Here is a 16,325-nt window from a genome sequence, read left to right as displayed (position 1 = left end):
TCCCATAAAACTATGGTACATAGGTATTCCCCTGTACTAAGCACAATTCAGCAGGAACAGTCCCCTAAGTTTGCTCATAGTCTGTACAGAGAGATCCCATAAAACTATGGTACATAGGTATTCCCTGTACTAAGCACAATTCAGCAGGAACAGTCCCCTAAGTTTGCTCATAGTCTGTACAGAGAGATCCCATAAAACTATGGTACATAGGTATTCCCCTGTACTAAGCACAATTCAGCAGGAACAGTCCCTAAGTTTGCTCATAGTCTGTACAGAGAGATCCCATAAAACTATGGTACATAGGTATTCCCCTGTACTAAGCACAATTCAGCAGGAACAGTCCCTAAGTTTGCTCATAGTCTGTACAGAGAGATTCCATAAAACTATGGCACATAGGTATTCCTCTGTACTAAGCACAATTCAGCAGGAACAGTCCCTAAGTTTGCTCATAGTCTGTACAGAGAGATCCCATAAAACTATGGCAGCATAGGTATTCCCCTGTACTAAGCACAATTCAGCAGGAACAGCCCCTAAGTTTGCTCATAGTCTGTACAGAGAGATCCCATAAAACTATGGCAGCATAGGTATTCCTCTGTACTAAGCACAATTCAGCAGGAACAGTCCCTAAGTTTGCTCATAGTCTGTACAGAGAGATCCCATAAAACTATGGCAGCATAGGTATTCCCCTGTACTAAGCACAATTCAGCAGGAACAGCCCCTAAGTTTGCTCATAGTCTGTACAGAGAGATCCCATAAAACTATGGCAGCATAGGTATTCCCCTGTACTAAGCACAATTCAGCAGGAACAGTCCCTAAGTTTGCTCATAGTCTGTACAGAGAGATCCCATAAAACTATGGCAGCATAGGTATTCCCTGTACTAAGCACAATTCAGCAGGAACAGTCCCTAAGTTTGCTCATAGTCTATACAGAGAGATCCCATAAAACTATGGCAGCATAGGTATTCCCCTGTACTAAGCACAATTCAGCAGGAACAGTCCCTAAGTTTGCTCATAATCTGTACAGAGAGATCCCATAAAACTATGGCAGCATAGGTATTCCCTGTACTAAGCACAATTCAGCAGGAACAGTCCCTAAGTTTACTCATAGTCTGTACAGAGAGATCCCATAAAACTATTGCAGCATAGGTATTCCCTGTACTAAGCACAATTCAGCAGGAACAGCCCCTAAGTTTGCTCATAGTCTGTACAGAGAGATCCCATAAAACTATGGCAGCATAGGTATTCCTCTGTACTAAGCACAATTCAGCAGGAACAGTCCCTAAGTTTGCTCATAGTCTGTACAGAGAGATCCCATAAAACTATGGCAGCATAGGTATTCCCCTGTACTAAGCACAATTCAGCAGGAACAGCCCCTAAGTTTGCTCATAGTCTGTACAGAGAGATCCCATAAAACTATGGCAGCATAGGTATTCCCCTGTACTAAGCACAATTCAGCAGGAACAGTCCCTAAGTTTGCTCATAGTCTGTACAGAGAGATCCCATAAAACTATGGCAGCAAAGGTATTCCCTGTACTAAGCACAATTCAGCAGGAACAGTCCCTAAGTTTGCTCATAGTCTGTACAGAGAGATCCCATAAAACTATGGCAGCATAGGTATTCCCTATACTAAGCACAATTCAGCAGGAACAGTCCCCTAAGTTTGCTCATAGTCTGTACAGAGAGATCCCATAAAACTATGGTACATAGGTATTCCCCTGTACTAAGCACAATTCAGCAGGAACAGTCCCTAAGTTTGCTCATAGTCTGTACAGAGAGATTCCATAAAACTATGGCAGCATAGGTATTCCCTGTACTAAGCACAATTCAGCAGGAACAGTCCCTAAGTTTGCTCATAGTCTATACAGAGAGATCCCATAAAACTATGGCAGCATAGGTATTCCCCTGTACTAAGCACAATTCAGCAGGAACAGTCCCTAAGTTTGCTCATATTCTGTACAGAGAGATCCCATAAAACTATGGCAGCATAGGTATTCCCTGTACTAAGCACAATTCAGCAGGAACAGTCCCCTAAGTTTGCTCATAGTCTGTACAGAGAGATCCCATAAAACTATGGCAGCATAGGTATTCCCTGTACTAAGCACAATTCAGCAGGAACAGTCCCTAAGTTTGCTCATAATCTGTACAGAGAGATCCCATAAAACTATGGCAGCATAGGTATTCCCTGTACTAAGCACAATTCAGCAGGAACAGTCCCTAAGTTTACTCATAGTCTGTACAGAGAGATCCCATAAAACTATTGCAGCATAGGTATTCCCTGTACTAAGCACAATTCAGCAGGAACAGCCCCTAACTTTACTCATAGTCTGTACAGAGAGATCCCATAAAACTATAGCAGCATAGGTATTCCCTGTACTAAGCACAATTCAGCAGGAACAGTCCCCTAAGTTTGCTCATAGTCTGTACAGAGAGATCCCATAAAACTATGGCAGCATAGGTATTCCCTGTACTAAGCACAATTCAGCAGGAACAGTCCCCATAAGGCTGCTTAGTTAAATGAATTTTTCAGGCACAGGAGTCTTTGTTTGCTTTACCTCCTTTCTCAGTTGGTTAAGATTTAGTACATATAAATCACCCCTTTAAGTAAATCCACCAACCAGCCCAGAATACTGTATATGTCTCCCACCAGTAAACAGAGCTATGGGTGCCCTCTCCCTATGAGCCCGTGTGTCTCTGGATTAGGCTGTACATGTAAAACTAGGTTATGCATGTTTAATCAGATGCTTGTCTATTGCTTATGCATGGGGCGCAGGATTTTACATTGTACCTGCGAAGAAAGGCGGTGGAGGCTCAGTGAATGGAAAGCAGCTCTGCGGTAAATATATTCCTGTTTCCCAAACAAACACAAACTAACTGCAAGTATATTGGCAGAACGCACGCCGCCGCGCATAATAATCCCTGCATCCATTTCCCTTTATGAAAGGACAGGGGGAATAAAAGACACTTGCCACCGTCGACTTGGGAAAATTTGGGGTGGAATTATTCATTTTTTCCTTTGTATTTGAGCGTTATTTATTTTTTGGCAAAGAGAGGCTTAACGTGGCCTTATATTTGTGCAAATTGAGAGTTATGCATGGCAGGCAGGCGTCTAAACATCATCACTGATTCTGCGAGCGTATATATATATATATATATATATATATATATATATATATATACATATATTTATACATATATCTGTAGACTGTGAAGGTGTCAGCGGGCTGATGGCAGAATACAGTTATGGGACCTGTTATCCAGAATGCTCGGTACCTGGGGTTTTCTTCATAACGGTTCTTTCTGTATTTTGGATCTTCATACCGAAAGTCTACTAGAAAATCATATAAACATGAAATAAAGCCAATAGACTGGTTTTGCCTCCAATAAGGATTAATTATATCTTAGTTTGGATCAAGTACAAGTTACTGTTTTATTATTACACAGAAAAAGGTAATCATTTTTAAAAATTTGGATTATTTGGATAAAATAAGAGTGTATAGAAGATGGTCTTTACATAATTCGGAGCTTTCTGGATAACGGTTTTCCAGATAATGGATCCCATACCTGTACCAGGCAGCAATGTAATAAACAGACCTGTATAGACAGGGTCCAACTGGCCTGGAAGAACCCTATTAAAAAAATGGTTAACCCCGACCCTAATGTGCCCGCCAACCCAGACCTACTCCCCACCTAAGACTTCTTTGTGACCTTCTCCCAGGTCTGATCATGGCCAAAGGAAGAGTACAAGGTGTGTGTGTGGGGGGTTACAGTGGCGTAGGGAGGTTGCAGCTGGGGTCGGGGACCCGGGGATGTTTTGGTGGACCCCGGACATGCCAGTATAACACTGTATATAGAAGAAGAATCCCCAAAATATGGAAATTGGAACCCTGGCTGAAGGAGAGTTGACTACTCTTTCAAATGTATATAAAGTCCCAATCAGCTGGGCAAGGAATAGAGAGGTAGAGACCAATACTAGTCTATATTGTAACATTACACTTTCATTAAGCCAAATGATGACTCTCCAGGTCGAACCAGTGAATGGTCATAGCAGGTAAGGACATCTGGCAACTATAGATTAGTCCCTGAATCTTCTAGTGGTTAGATGTTCCACAACTTAGTCCATCACCTACATGCACAGATCATATCACAAAGGGAACATTCCTCTACTATGTCACTTGTTGGCCAGTGGCCCCATAAACACTTCAACGGAGCAGAGCAGCCTTGTTTTTAGGAAACACCTCTAGTATGATCTAGAGAACAACTGGGTCAACCCCCCATTGACCAAGGGTTCATTGAGTTGCCCATGGATGATCTCTTTGTCATATGTAGTTTGCTTGTTGTTTGTTTGTATGTTTGTTTGTGCCAACCCAGATCCTTCCAGATCCAACCATTGAGATTTCTCTGTGCCACTTTTCCAACAGTAGAAAAAGTATTAAGGGGGAAATTACATAGGATAGAAATATCTTCCTTTCCGTTGGGTGTTGATGGGATGCCCTCTGGTGTAGTGAATAACAGTGTTAGCTGTGTCTGGTATAGGCATCACGGTTGTGCTGCCCCAGTGCTCTGCTACTAAGGAATATAATGCTGGACAATTGGTGGGATCACTGCCTACATAGTAGTCAAGCAATTGTAATGGACAACCCTTGGAAGGGAAAGGATTTCACCAGAGCTACCAACATGTCCACCAGGGTAATAAAGATCACAGAATTCAGCTGAAAACAAGCAATTTGTATCAAAGATATGATGGAAAAATATCTAAACATTCAATGCGTCCCACCTCGGTCACATATAAGGGTGCAGGAACAGGGCTTGAAGGTGCCGCTGTCAATATTTAGAGTGAATTTTACATCACAACAGCCCTGCGATCGTTTGCGAACCTGCCAGAATTTTATTACATAATTGACATATAAATTGCAGCCAATCCCCCCAAAAGTTGGACTGTTTCACAAAGCAGACTGATGCGATACTTGCAACAAAGTGAAATGAAGCAGAGAAATGTTCGGCAATGTTTTGCATTATGTCTCCCTTATATGTCAGGGAACAATGAGTATCCATCACATTCACCGGCGGTAATGGAAATGTACGTAGGTGGTCTGCATTTTACCCAGAAATTCGCCGTTCCTCCTGCAAAGCCAATCGCCCTCTTTATGTCTGCGGAGGAAATCACTGAGCCTTGTCAGGCGGACAAATTAAAGGGAAATGGGCACTAAAATACAAGCTGCCATCATGGAAAAAGCGCAGGAGAGAGTGCATGGTGCCAGATCCAAAGATATTTATGTTAAAAAGTGCTGAAACGTTCAGGGAATTGAAGATTTTTGGACGCTGCATGAGCTTTATGTCGACATTAGGAGAAGAGACAATATTCTGAATGCTTGTGGATATTGATGCACGGTTTAGTCATCAGCAAGCAGAGCTCAGGGGCCTCAACTAGTGTCCTATCTATCTATTGCCTTATTGGGGACAATACCTATTTGTTCCCCTAGATACTCTTAGAAGACCACGTTCAAGGTTCTTCTGACCCTCTATGCATGGGGTCCAGGTAACTCCAACTATCTTGCTGTCCAAGGGCCAAGATTGAAACTACAAAATACTTGTAATTACCCAGCAGCCATTGCTCTTAGAGTTACTGCCCTTAGAGCCACACCAGTCACTTGAATCTCATTATCCCAGTGGTTCCCAAACTGAGGAGCTGGTACCACTTGAGGAGCACTGAACAGTGACTGGATGGCCTGTAGGCCAATTAGGGTGAAATTTGGGGACAATACCTATTTGTTCCCCTAGATACTCTTAGAAGACCACGTTCAAGGTTCTTCTGACCCTCTATGCATGGGGTCCAGGTAACTCCGACTATCTTGCTTTCCAAGGGCCAAGATTGAAACTACAAAATACTTGTAATTACCCAGGAGCCATTGCTCTTAGAGTAACTGCCCTTAGAGCCACACCAGTCACTTGAATCTCATTATCCCAGTGGTTCCCAAACTGAAGAGCTGTTACCACTTGAGGAGCACTGAACAGTGACTGGATGGCCTGTAGGCCAATTAGGGTGAAATTTGGGGACAATACCTATTTGTTCCCCTAGATACTCTTAGAAGACCACGTTCAAGGTTCTTCTGACCCTCTATGCATGGGGTCCAGGTAACTCCGACTATCTTGCTTTCCAAGGGCCAAGATTGAAACTACAAAATACTTGTAATTACCCAGGAGCCATTGCTCTTAGAGTAACTGCCCTTAGAGCCACACCAGTCACTTGAATCTCATTATCCCAGTGGTTCCCAAACTGAAGAGCTGTTACCACTTGAGGAGCACTGAACAGTGACTGGATGGCCTGTAGGCCATTTAGGGTGAAATTTGGGGACAATACCTATTTGTTCCCCTAGATACTCCTAGAAGACCACGTTCAAGGTTCTTCTGACCCTCTATGCATGGGGTCCAGGTAACTCCGACTATCTTGCTGTCCAAGGGCCAAGATTGAAACTACAAAATACTTGTAATTACCCAGAAGCCATTGCTCTTAGAGTTACTGCCCTTAGAGCCACATCAGTCACTTGAATCTCATTATCCCAGTGGTTCCCAAACTGAAGAGCTGTTACCACTTGAGGAGCACTGAATAGTGACTGGATGGCCTGTAGGCCATTTAGGGGGAAATTTGGGGAAAATACCTATTTGTTCCCCTAGATACTCTTAGAAGACCACGTTCAAGGTTCTTTTGACCCTCTATGCATGGGGTCCAGGTAACTCCGACTATCTTGCTGTCCAAGGGCCAAGATTGAAACTACAAAATACTTGTAATTACCCAGGAGCCATTGCTCTTAGAGTTACTGCCCTTAGAGCCACACCAGTCACTTGAATCTCATTATCCCAGTGTTTCCCAAACTGAGGAGGTGGTATCACGTGAGGAGCACTGAGGGGTGGCAGACCAAATGCTGAACCTCAAATATGAGCCTTGAACAAAAAAAAAACCCTGAAAATCTCTACATACCAGTGTAAGTTGACCTTGCGTGTTATTGATTGTGGTTTATTGATTGTGGTTTCTTCTTCACCCGCATTTCTGTTTGTCTAGTTTAGGGGTCCCCAACCCTTTTTACCCATGAGCCACATTCAAATGTAAACAGAGTTGGGGAGCATCACAAGTATGAAAACATGTTCCTGGGGGGCTGTGATATATATCTGGTGGGTTCAAAATTATGATTCGCTTTTTCTACTGTATATTCACTTGCATTTTTCAACATTTCCCAAGCAGACACGTAATACAAATTCCATATGCAAAGGCCAAGGCAAATGACTAATAATGATGTATCATATATATTATTGCAGCACTAACATCCTAAAAATAATTAACATGAATCACAGGATTTTTATCTGTGACTTTAGTTTAAAAAAAAAAATGTTTCACAAGCAATCCATGGCCTTCTCTTTATTCTAACTGATTGATATGAATTTCCATGTGCCACAATGTAGGGGAGTTATCAGTGGTGATCAAGCATAGCCACTATATGGGGCAGTGGTACCTAGGGTAACACCTAGGGGCAGATTTATCAATGGTCAAAGTGAAAATTCAAAGTAAAAAAAAAAAATTAAATTTTAAGCTATTTTTATGTACTTCGACTAGGGAAAAGTCCAAATTTGGAAAAAAATCTAAAATTCGAATATCGAAATTTATTATGTACTTTCTCTTTAAAACTTCGACTTTGACCAGTCACCATCTAAAACCTTCCTAATTGCAGTTTTAGCCTATGGGGGACCTCCTAGAATCTATTTGGAGTCAATTGAAGTGAAGAAGAAGAAGAAGTGGCAAGCTAATAATTAGGGATGTGCCAGATTCAGGATTTGGTTCAGGATTCTGCAGAAACACAAGGGGTGGAAGTAGGCAGGAACATTGGCATCCTTAGTGCTCTTATACTACTGACTGGGGTCTTGGTAAATGACACTTTGCGTTCTTATATTGACAATTAGTGGTGCCTCCATGAGGATTAGTGGATCAAAGCAGCCCATTAAATTCAGCCCACAACTTCTACAGGAGCCCCCATAGTTGGTGCCTTTTTCACCAGACTTCAACACCAACACCCCCTTGGGCATACTGTAAGACCTTGAGCTTCTGGCCAACCCTGAACACAACCTTTATCATAACCATACCTTGGCAGTTAGGCTACTTGAGACATACCCTGAAACCACAATGGCCACTCCACTGGCTACCCCCAAACCCTTCCCACCTTTACTAGTCCCCATTCATTATGGGTTTGGGAACAAGGACTTCCAAGGCAAAGTAGAAAAAGGTTCAGTGCTATATTTATGGGGGCTGTGCACAATTGTATCATATGTAGCATCTGTTTGTAATTAACATTGACCAAACATTGACTTTAACAATGACTTTTCTAGACGGCAGAAAATAGCAAACGTTAAAATGGAGAAAAGTCACTAAACCTCATAAGCGAATGTTTAATAACCCTGTGATTGAAAATCACTACAACATAATTACATGAGAGAGCAGAAAGTCTCCCAGCATTAGATTCTTGTCTCTGAATATGGGTTGGCTGGAAGTGTTCGGGGGTTTATAAAAGTCCCGTTACAGTTAAATTATATGCAGGCAGAGCCTGCAGAACATTGTCGGAAAAAGAATCATTTCCAGCGTTCCAGAACGTGCCGTTTATAAACTGAGCGTGTCTCCTTCCAGGGCGCTCAACGTGCCACTTTAGAGAATCAAGACCACTTTGCTGTGTATGCACAAGTTTAAGCACACGTTAATGTTCTCCAGATCTTCTACCTCCTTATTAAATCAACTGAAGAGGCCGAGAGAATTGTTCAGAAGGAAGAAAACACATGCAAAATAATGTTGGTTTTTCCGTAATCCTGTGGAACGACTAAGTATTCGGGGATACAAGTAAACACAACCAGCAGCTTGAAATGGTCTAGGGTGGAGGCAATAGCAATGGGATGTGGTTGGCTTCTGTAGGTCACTGTACAGGGTTAAACTTTGCACATTATTACATAATGTCCACAAAGTCCTACCAACTGTCCATCTCCTGCCAAACCTTTCCCAACATTCCACCATAGCTCCCCTTTATTTGCATGGTCTCTGGAAAGATGGGGCCTTATACAGTAGCACCCAGTGTAGACCCCATTATGGCATCTGGGTATCTATGTAGGTACAGGTTAGAGCAGGGTTCCCCAACCTTTTTTACCCATGAGCCACATGCAAATGTAAAAAGAGTTGGGGAGAAACACAAGCATGAAAAAGTCCCTTGGGGTGCCAAATAAGGGGTATGATTGCCTATTTGGTAGCCTCTATGTGGACTGGCAGCCTACAGGAGGCACTACTTGGCACTATACTTAGTTTTTATATCAATTAAAACTTGCCTCCAAGCCTGGAATTCAAAAATAATCATCTGCTTTGAGGACACTGAGAGCAACATCCAAGGGGTTGGAGAGCAACATGTTACTCACGAGCTTTTGGTTGGGGATCACTGGGTTAGAGAAACCAAAAGAAACCAAAGAAAGGGAATAAAAAGGACTATTGTAGGGAAGAGAAAAAGAAGGAGGTAGAAATAAATTAGAAAGGAGGTCAGAAGTACAGAAGGAGATACCAGAAAGTTGGTGAGGAAAATAGAGATGCGACTGGAGAAGACGAGAGAGAATATAACATAAAAGGGCAGGAGAGAAAGGAATGATGGGCTTCCATCACACTGGCACGAGACAGGAGACAAATGGAGACTGGATTATCCTCCTTTATCTCTCAGCAGCTGAAATGGCACATAACTATGACTCTAGTCTCTAGTCTGCTTATTATCATACGTCACCCTTATCTAGACGTTTGCCTGTAATCCCCTTGTACATTAGCATCTCATTTATAGATCCTTCACAACGGTACAATAGCAATAAAAATAACAAAAACACGCAATTATCTGATGTGCTTCTGAAAATGCCAACGCACCATCTAAAAGGACAGTTGGGAGGTAGGTTTCCTTCTGTTGCCTTTTTTTTCAGTTTCAGGAATCAATCTCTCCTCAGGCTTCTATTAGGCCAATATTTTAATATTATATTCCAGTATGACTCCTTCTTACTGCAGTACTCCTTTGGATGTACAGGGCCCCGCACAAAAAAAGAGTGTCCATTTTTTATGGGATATGGTGAGATTGCTCATTATTTAGGACCTCATGGGGTCCCTATACCTCCTGGGCCCCGCTGCAGCCACAGGTTCTGCCTTCTCTGTTGTTACATCCCGATCAGATTTACATCTCACCATCGTGATTACAAACTCCTTTGACAGAATCATGTGCATTTTTGGCTAAGCATTAGCTGAAGCACACATGATTCTGAAAAAGAAGCGATCAAGAAAGTACCTTGGAAGCGGAATTGGAAGATGTGAAAATCTTCCCAGCCGGTAAGATTTTTGCACCAGTAGCACGGATTAGATGCTAAGAGATTGATTGTTGGGTAAGATAATATTTTAAAGTGCAGCAGTCTAGATTGAACTAGTTTACACACTATTATTCAATTAAATCCCCAAAAAAAAGGTTTCAACTAAGGTTATTTTTTTATTCGTTCAATGTAAAGCCAACCAAGCACAAGGCAGGAAAATAACAGTATGATTAATCTAAAACACTCAGCCCACTTGATTTCTTCCAAGCATCTTCTTTTCTCTGTACCATCTCATATCACATGCGCTTTTCTTTTCTGCTCCATTAGAACCATTTTTCCTACCACTCTCCTTTCGTGGTTTCTTTTAGATAGAACCTTTTTTCTAGTTTGGCTTTAATGTGGGGCCATTGTGGTGCCCATAGCGGTTCCTCTTATCCAAACGTATAAATTCCTTAAAAAAAAACACATTTTCACAAACTATGTGACACACACAGCTCAAAGAACCAAAGATGGTACCAAAACAAATATATATAATTCATAATAAAGATCCTTATTTCCACTTACACGGCAATACACAGTACATAATAAAAGTGCAGTCCATTGAAAGAAAATTACCCACGCAATTTTACCGAGATGATTTAGAATCACAAAAGCCTCCCTAAAACATGTTTTAATATCCCGCTACCTCTCTGAAACATCTCATCTGTTCTGCCTGCCATTGTCCCTTTCATTGTTTGTCAGTAATCTTCGGTGAAGCACCCTCTTTGCTTTAAAAAAAAAACAGGAGGGAGAATGCTTTCTAAATGGATTCTATCTACATATCACGGAAAATAACAAGTTGTCAAAATCTTCCAGTAAAAAACAGAGGTCTTGATGTCGTACTGCGTCAGATTATGTTTCTGATGTATCGTAGCCCAGTGAGGAAGACTCAATGCTGTCCAACTCTAGTTGAATGTATTTTAAGGGGCAAGTACAGCCCCGGGATATATGAATAATCTGTCCTAAAAGTAGATAGTGCCACTGTATGTTATGACCAACATCCTAAAGAAGAGACCCTGTCCAAAGGTAGAAGTAAAAGTCCTTACAGGCCATACAGCATATACAGTAGGTCATTCCCAGAGGGAAGTTATTACATTCTCCTAGTTATAAATTTTTCTAGACTAATGATGCCTTTAATGTATCTGTAAGGAACTTACCCTGGTGGTCTAGCGGCAGCGGGGTCCACGGCGCGTCCTTGGCGTGGACGCCCATCGCGCTGCTTCCTTCTCCTGTGCCGGCTTACTCTAGGGTGCACGCCGCGCGCACGTTCATTATTTAAAGGCGCAGACGCGCTGTCATCCCACCAGCGCGCAATTGGCACGAAATTCAAAGGTATATAAAGCCCATTCAGATTACAGGACCTTGCCCGTTGTTAGGTTCAATTAGCTTGTTCCTGGGTGTTTATTGTGATTCCTGTCTGGATCTACTGTGTTTGACCCTTGCCTGCCTGCTTACTATTCTGACCTCTCCAATCCTGACCTTGCCTGCCTGAAACTACGTTGTTCTCTCCAATCCTGAAACCTTGCCTGTTCTCCGACTTTTCTACGATCTCTAATCCTGATACTGGCCTGTCTGACTATTCTACTGCTTGAGCTGGCCCGGCCCGCCTGTTCCTGGTGGCTTCCTATCTTCCAGTATCCTAGTAAACAGTCGTGCCCCATTGCCTGCCAGAACTTACGCCTTGCACCTCTCGTTAAGTCCAGGTGGCATCTGAGTAAGCCGAGGGCTCCTCCCGAGGCCAAAGGCGGTCACTTAACTGGTGAAGTACGAGCCGAGACCAGGGTGCTTGGCATCTGTTCTGGTGTAGGGTGCCGACCGTGACAGTATCGTACAACATTCCCAGCTATTCCCGCAGGTCTTGAAGTGGGTAAATAGATTTCCTTATATGACCTTATATAGCTAGCGGGTGTCACAGTTGTTAATCGCACCGAGTTGCACCGATTCCCTTGAGTGACGTGCCACAGGATGGTGCACAAATATAGCAAAAACAAAACTAAGGCCTTCTCCAACTGTACGTTGACTCATTCATTCCATAAGTATCTCAGCATCTTGAGAGTTGCATGATAAAAGAAGTCCTACTGGGCATTTGGGATCTACCACCACTTAGGACAACCTTGATTCCCATCAACTAATATAGGAAAAGACATTGTCCTATGATATCAACACAACAAGCTTTGTAGGCCATGCATCCCCAACATGTCAAGGTTCTTCACAACAACACGTATGTAACCCGGTTACTTACCGATTGCAGTCTACGTGCAGCAGAACATGGGACGCGCTGACAGTGAGGGCGATTTTGTGCCACTGCCCATCAGCGAGGCGATAGGGAAAGGCCTCCGTCCTTGACTTTCCATTGAATCGGTAATGATATCGGATTTCATCCCGCAACCCGCTGCTCTCCAGCTCGAAGAAACTAAAATACCAAAAGAAATAAAAAGCTTCATTTTATTACCAGGGTATATCTTGGCGCAGTAGATAGTTTACAATATAATTGTGCAGCCGTCCTTGTGAATTCATATAAATCTTTTCTTTGGAGAACAAAGAACTGGAGTTATGAAAAACACGGGCTTTACGGTAACCAGATGTTAGCTCTCATTATTCGAACGGCACTAGACCAGATAAAAAGCGAACTGCCAACTGGTTGCTATGGGTTACTGCATGCGTGTAAATTTTGCTAGGTGTCCCAAGAGTTCAAACACAGTAACTGATGCTAGATATCTTACTAGGGGGTGCTGATGGCATTTTGAAGCAGATGTTTTGCCCTTTAAAAAACCCAAAATTTTAAAAATGCCTATTGGATTTATAGAATATGTGTTATATAAGCAGGGCTATATGTTACTTTGCTGTTTCCAGCAAGGTTGGTGTAGTTCTATGAAAGACTGATATAGTACCTGTTTGGTTACAGGTTGGTCTAACCTTTAAAAATGATACAGGTTGGTCTAGCCCTGTGAATGATTTAGTAACTCACTGGCTATAGGTTGCTTGTCTACTGGTTGGTCAAGTCTTGAGAATGATCAAGTACTCTGTTTGGCTACATGGTGGTCTAGCCTTGTGAAAGATCTAGCACTCTCCGTGGCTACAGGTTGGTCTACTCTTTATAATGATCTAGTACTCTCCCTGGCTACTGGTTGGTCTACCCTTCAGAATGATCTAGTACTCTGTCTGGCTGCAGGTTGGTCTACACTTCAAAACGATCTAGTACGCTCCCTGGCTGTATGTTGGTCTACCCTTCAGAATGATCTAGTGCTCTCCCTGGCTACAGGTCGGTCCAGCGTTTAGAACAATCTAGTACTCTCCCTGGCTGCAGGTTGGTCTACCCTTCGGAATGATCTAGTACTCTCCCTGGCTGTATGTTGGTCTACCCTTCAGAATGATCTAGTGCTCTCCCTGGCTACAGGTCGGTTTAGCCTTGTGAGTGATCTATTACGCTGCCTGGCTATAGGTCAGTCTAATCTTCAGAATGATCTAGTTCCATGCCTGGCTACAGGTTAGTCTAGCCTTCAGAATGATCTAGTTCCCTGCCTGGCTACAGGTTAGTCTAGCCTTCAGAATGATTTAGTTCCCTGCCTGGCTACAGGCTGGCCTAGCCTTCAGAATGATCTAAGTCTCTGCCTGGCCACAGGTTGTTCTAGCCTTGTGAGTGATCTACCACTCTACCTATCTAGAGGTTGGTCTAGCCTTCAGAATAATCTAGATGCCAGAATGATCTAGTTCCCTGCCTGGCCACAGGTTGGTCTAGCCTTGTGAGTGATCTACCACTCTACCTATCTACAGGTTGGTCTACCCTTCAGAATGATCTAGTTCCCAGAATGATCTAGTTACCTGCCTGGCTAAAGGTGATCTACTATTCTTCCTGGTTAAATGTTGGTCCACCCTTCAGAATAATCCAGTTCTCTGCCTGGCTACAGGTTGCTCTGCCATTTAGAATAATCAAATACTCTAGTTGGCAATAGTTTAGTCTTGGATTGTGAATTATCTACTATTCTTACTGGCTACTGGGTGACCTAGGCTTGGGAATGAATCAGTACTCTGACTACAAATGAGTCTAGCATTGTGAGTTTTATTGCTGCCGGAAGCTTTAGTCATAGGATTAATGTAATGTTGTGTACGTTGTTTGGCCTTTTTGTAAAATAAAATAAAAATGTTCCCATATCAGACACTAGTATTATCCCTTGTACACCTCTGTTATGACTCTTGACTAGTGATGGGCAAATTTGTCCTTGAATTTAGCAAGAAAATTTCCGTGAAATTCGTGAAACTGGTGAAAAATTCGCAAAACACAGATTTTGAACTGTCAAAAACTTTTCAGCACCAGCAAATTTTTTCCAGGGAATTTTCGCTGCAAATTCGCAAATTTATTAGCCGGCGAAACGTGCAAATTCGCCACTAATTCGCGCCTGCCGAATAAATTCGCCCATCACTACTCTTGACATGACAGAACGTCCCAAGGAGCAATAGTAACCTTTTAACCAGGGCAACTCTGTAAGTCTGAGATTAAATCAGCAGTGAGAGTAGAGATGGGAAAAGTCAGCATTGATAGAAAGAGACAATAATTCATATGAGATTCCCCTGAAGCGAGGAGACAGAGATGCCCGAGACATCCATCAAAATCTCAGCTGAACTTATTGCTCAGACCCCCCTGCTTGACCTGTGACCTGTGAGGGATCTGACGGGGCTCTGACTTTGCTTTCAGGCAAAGGGCATATTAAATGAATGAAAATATCAATGTATGACAAGAGAACAGGGTCAGGTTAAAGGGGAACTTTAATTTAATTTCTATGTTTTATCAAATATCCACTACCTATTTCCATCAATGCATGGTTGCTGGGGTAATTTGGATCCTAGCAACCAGAAATTGAACTAAAATTGCAAACTGGAGAATGAAAAGCGAAATAGCTTAAAAACCCGCAATTAATAAAAAATAAAAAAACGATTGCAAATTGTCTCAGAATATCACTCTCTACATCCTACTAACAGTTAATTTAAAGGTGAACAACCCCTTTAATGTTTCTCCGCTGCCCATAAAACAAGCAGTACCTCCGAAGACTTTATGTCAACCACAGCAACAAACAATAAGATCCCGACGTCTGCGAAACAGACGCGGAATCCGAGCGTGACACAATGTAGCGAGACTGGTGACCCCAAACGGTGACACGTGCCACACGCATGTCCAGCCAAGTGACAAGGAAATAATAAAAAGTTCTGCAGAAACAGAATCATCACAGAACGTCGGCCATCAGGAAACGAAGAGGAGACCCCGGCAACGCGGCGACATTTCGGCAATCAATCAAACTTGCGCTTTTATTGTCAAGAACATTTAGACTTTTATTTTTCTAAGTAAATGTATCTTGTAATAAATTAATGATTTACAATTGACCCTTCATAACTACTATCACCAATTCCCTTTCTTACACCCCTTTTCCCCACCCCCACTCCCCCGGCAATGTGAGACCCCCCCCCCCCAGGCAGTCCAAACAGCAGAGGATTTTGTTAAGATTCAGATCTGTCCCAGTGGAAATTAGAGTGTTAGGGACCAGGGACTGACAGTTTTACCTCCCAAGAGGTTCTGCAGCATCTGTTTTATCATTTCCACCAGTAATGAACTAGTGACCACTCATGAAATACGTCAGGGAGTTGCCATATTGATTCCCTTAGACAGTACAGTATGAGGGTATAGCTTATTGTGTGCCCAGAACATTCCTTCTCTGTATATTTGTATTTATACATATGGGAGGAGGGAAGGTGCCAATATTGATTCCCTTAGACAGTACAGTATGAGGGTATAGCTTATTGTGTGCCCAGAACATTCCTTCTCTGTATATTTGTATTATACATGTGGGAGGAGGGAGGTGCCATATTGATTCCCTTAGACAGTACAGGTAATGAGGGTATAGCTTATTGTGTGCCCAGAACATTCCTTCTCTGTATATTTG

General features: G+C 42.5%; 1 protein-coding gene across 7 annotated transcripts in view; it reads right to left on the bottom strand.

The window, feature by feature from the left end:
- nell1.L (neural EGFL like 1 L homeolog) overlaps nt 1-16,325 on the bottom strand; it is a 318,833-nt gene that overhangs the window by 218,833 nt on the left and 83,675 nt on the right. For all 7 annotated transcript variants that reach the window (XM_041589242.1, XM_041589240.1, XM_041589241.1 and 4 more), the window contains 1 exon segment: nt 12,635-12,805. In XM_041589242.1, coding sequence (XP_041445176.1) covers nt 12,635-12,805 — 171 coding nt within the window.

Source organism: Xenopus laevis, chromosome 4L, assembly GCF_017654675.1.
Source record: "Xenopus laevis strain J_2021 chromosome 4L, Xenopus_laevis_v10.1, whole genome shotgun sequence".
In the NCBI taxonomy this organism is placed as follows: Eukaryota; Metazoa; Chordata; class Amphibia; order Anura; family Pipidae; genus Xenopus; species Xenopus laevis.
This window is presented reverse-complemented; position numbering and strand designations above follow the sequence as displayed.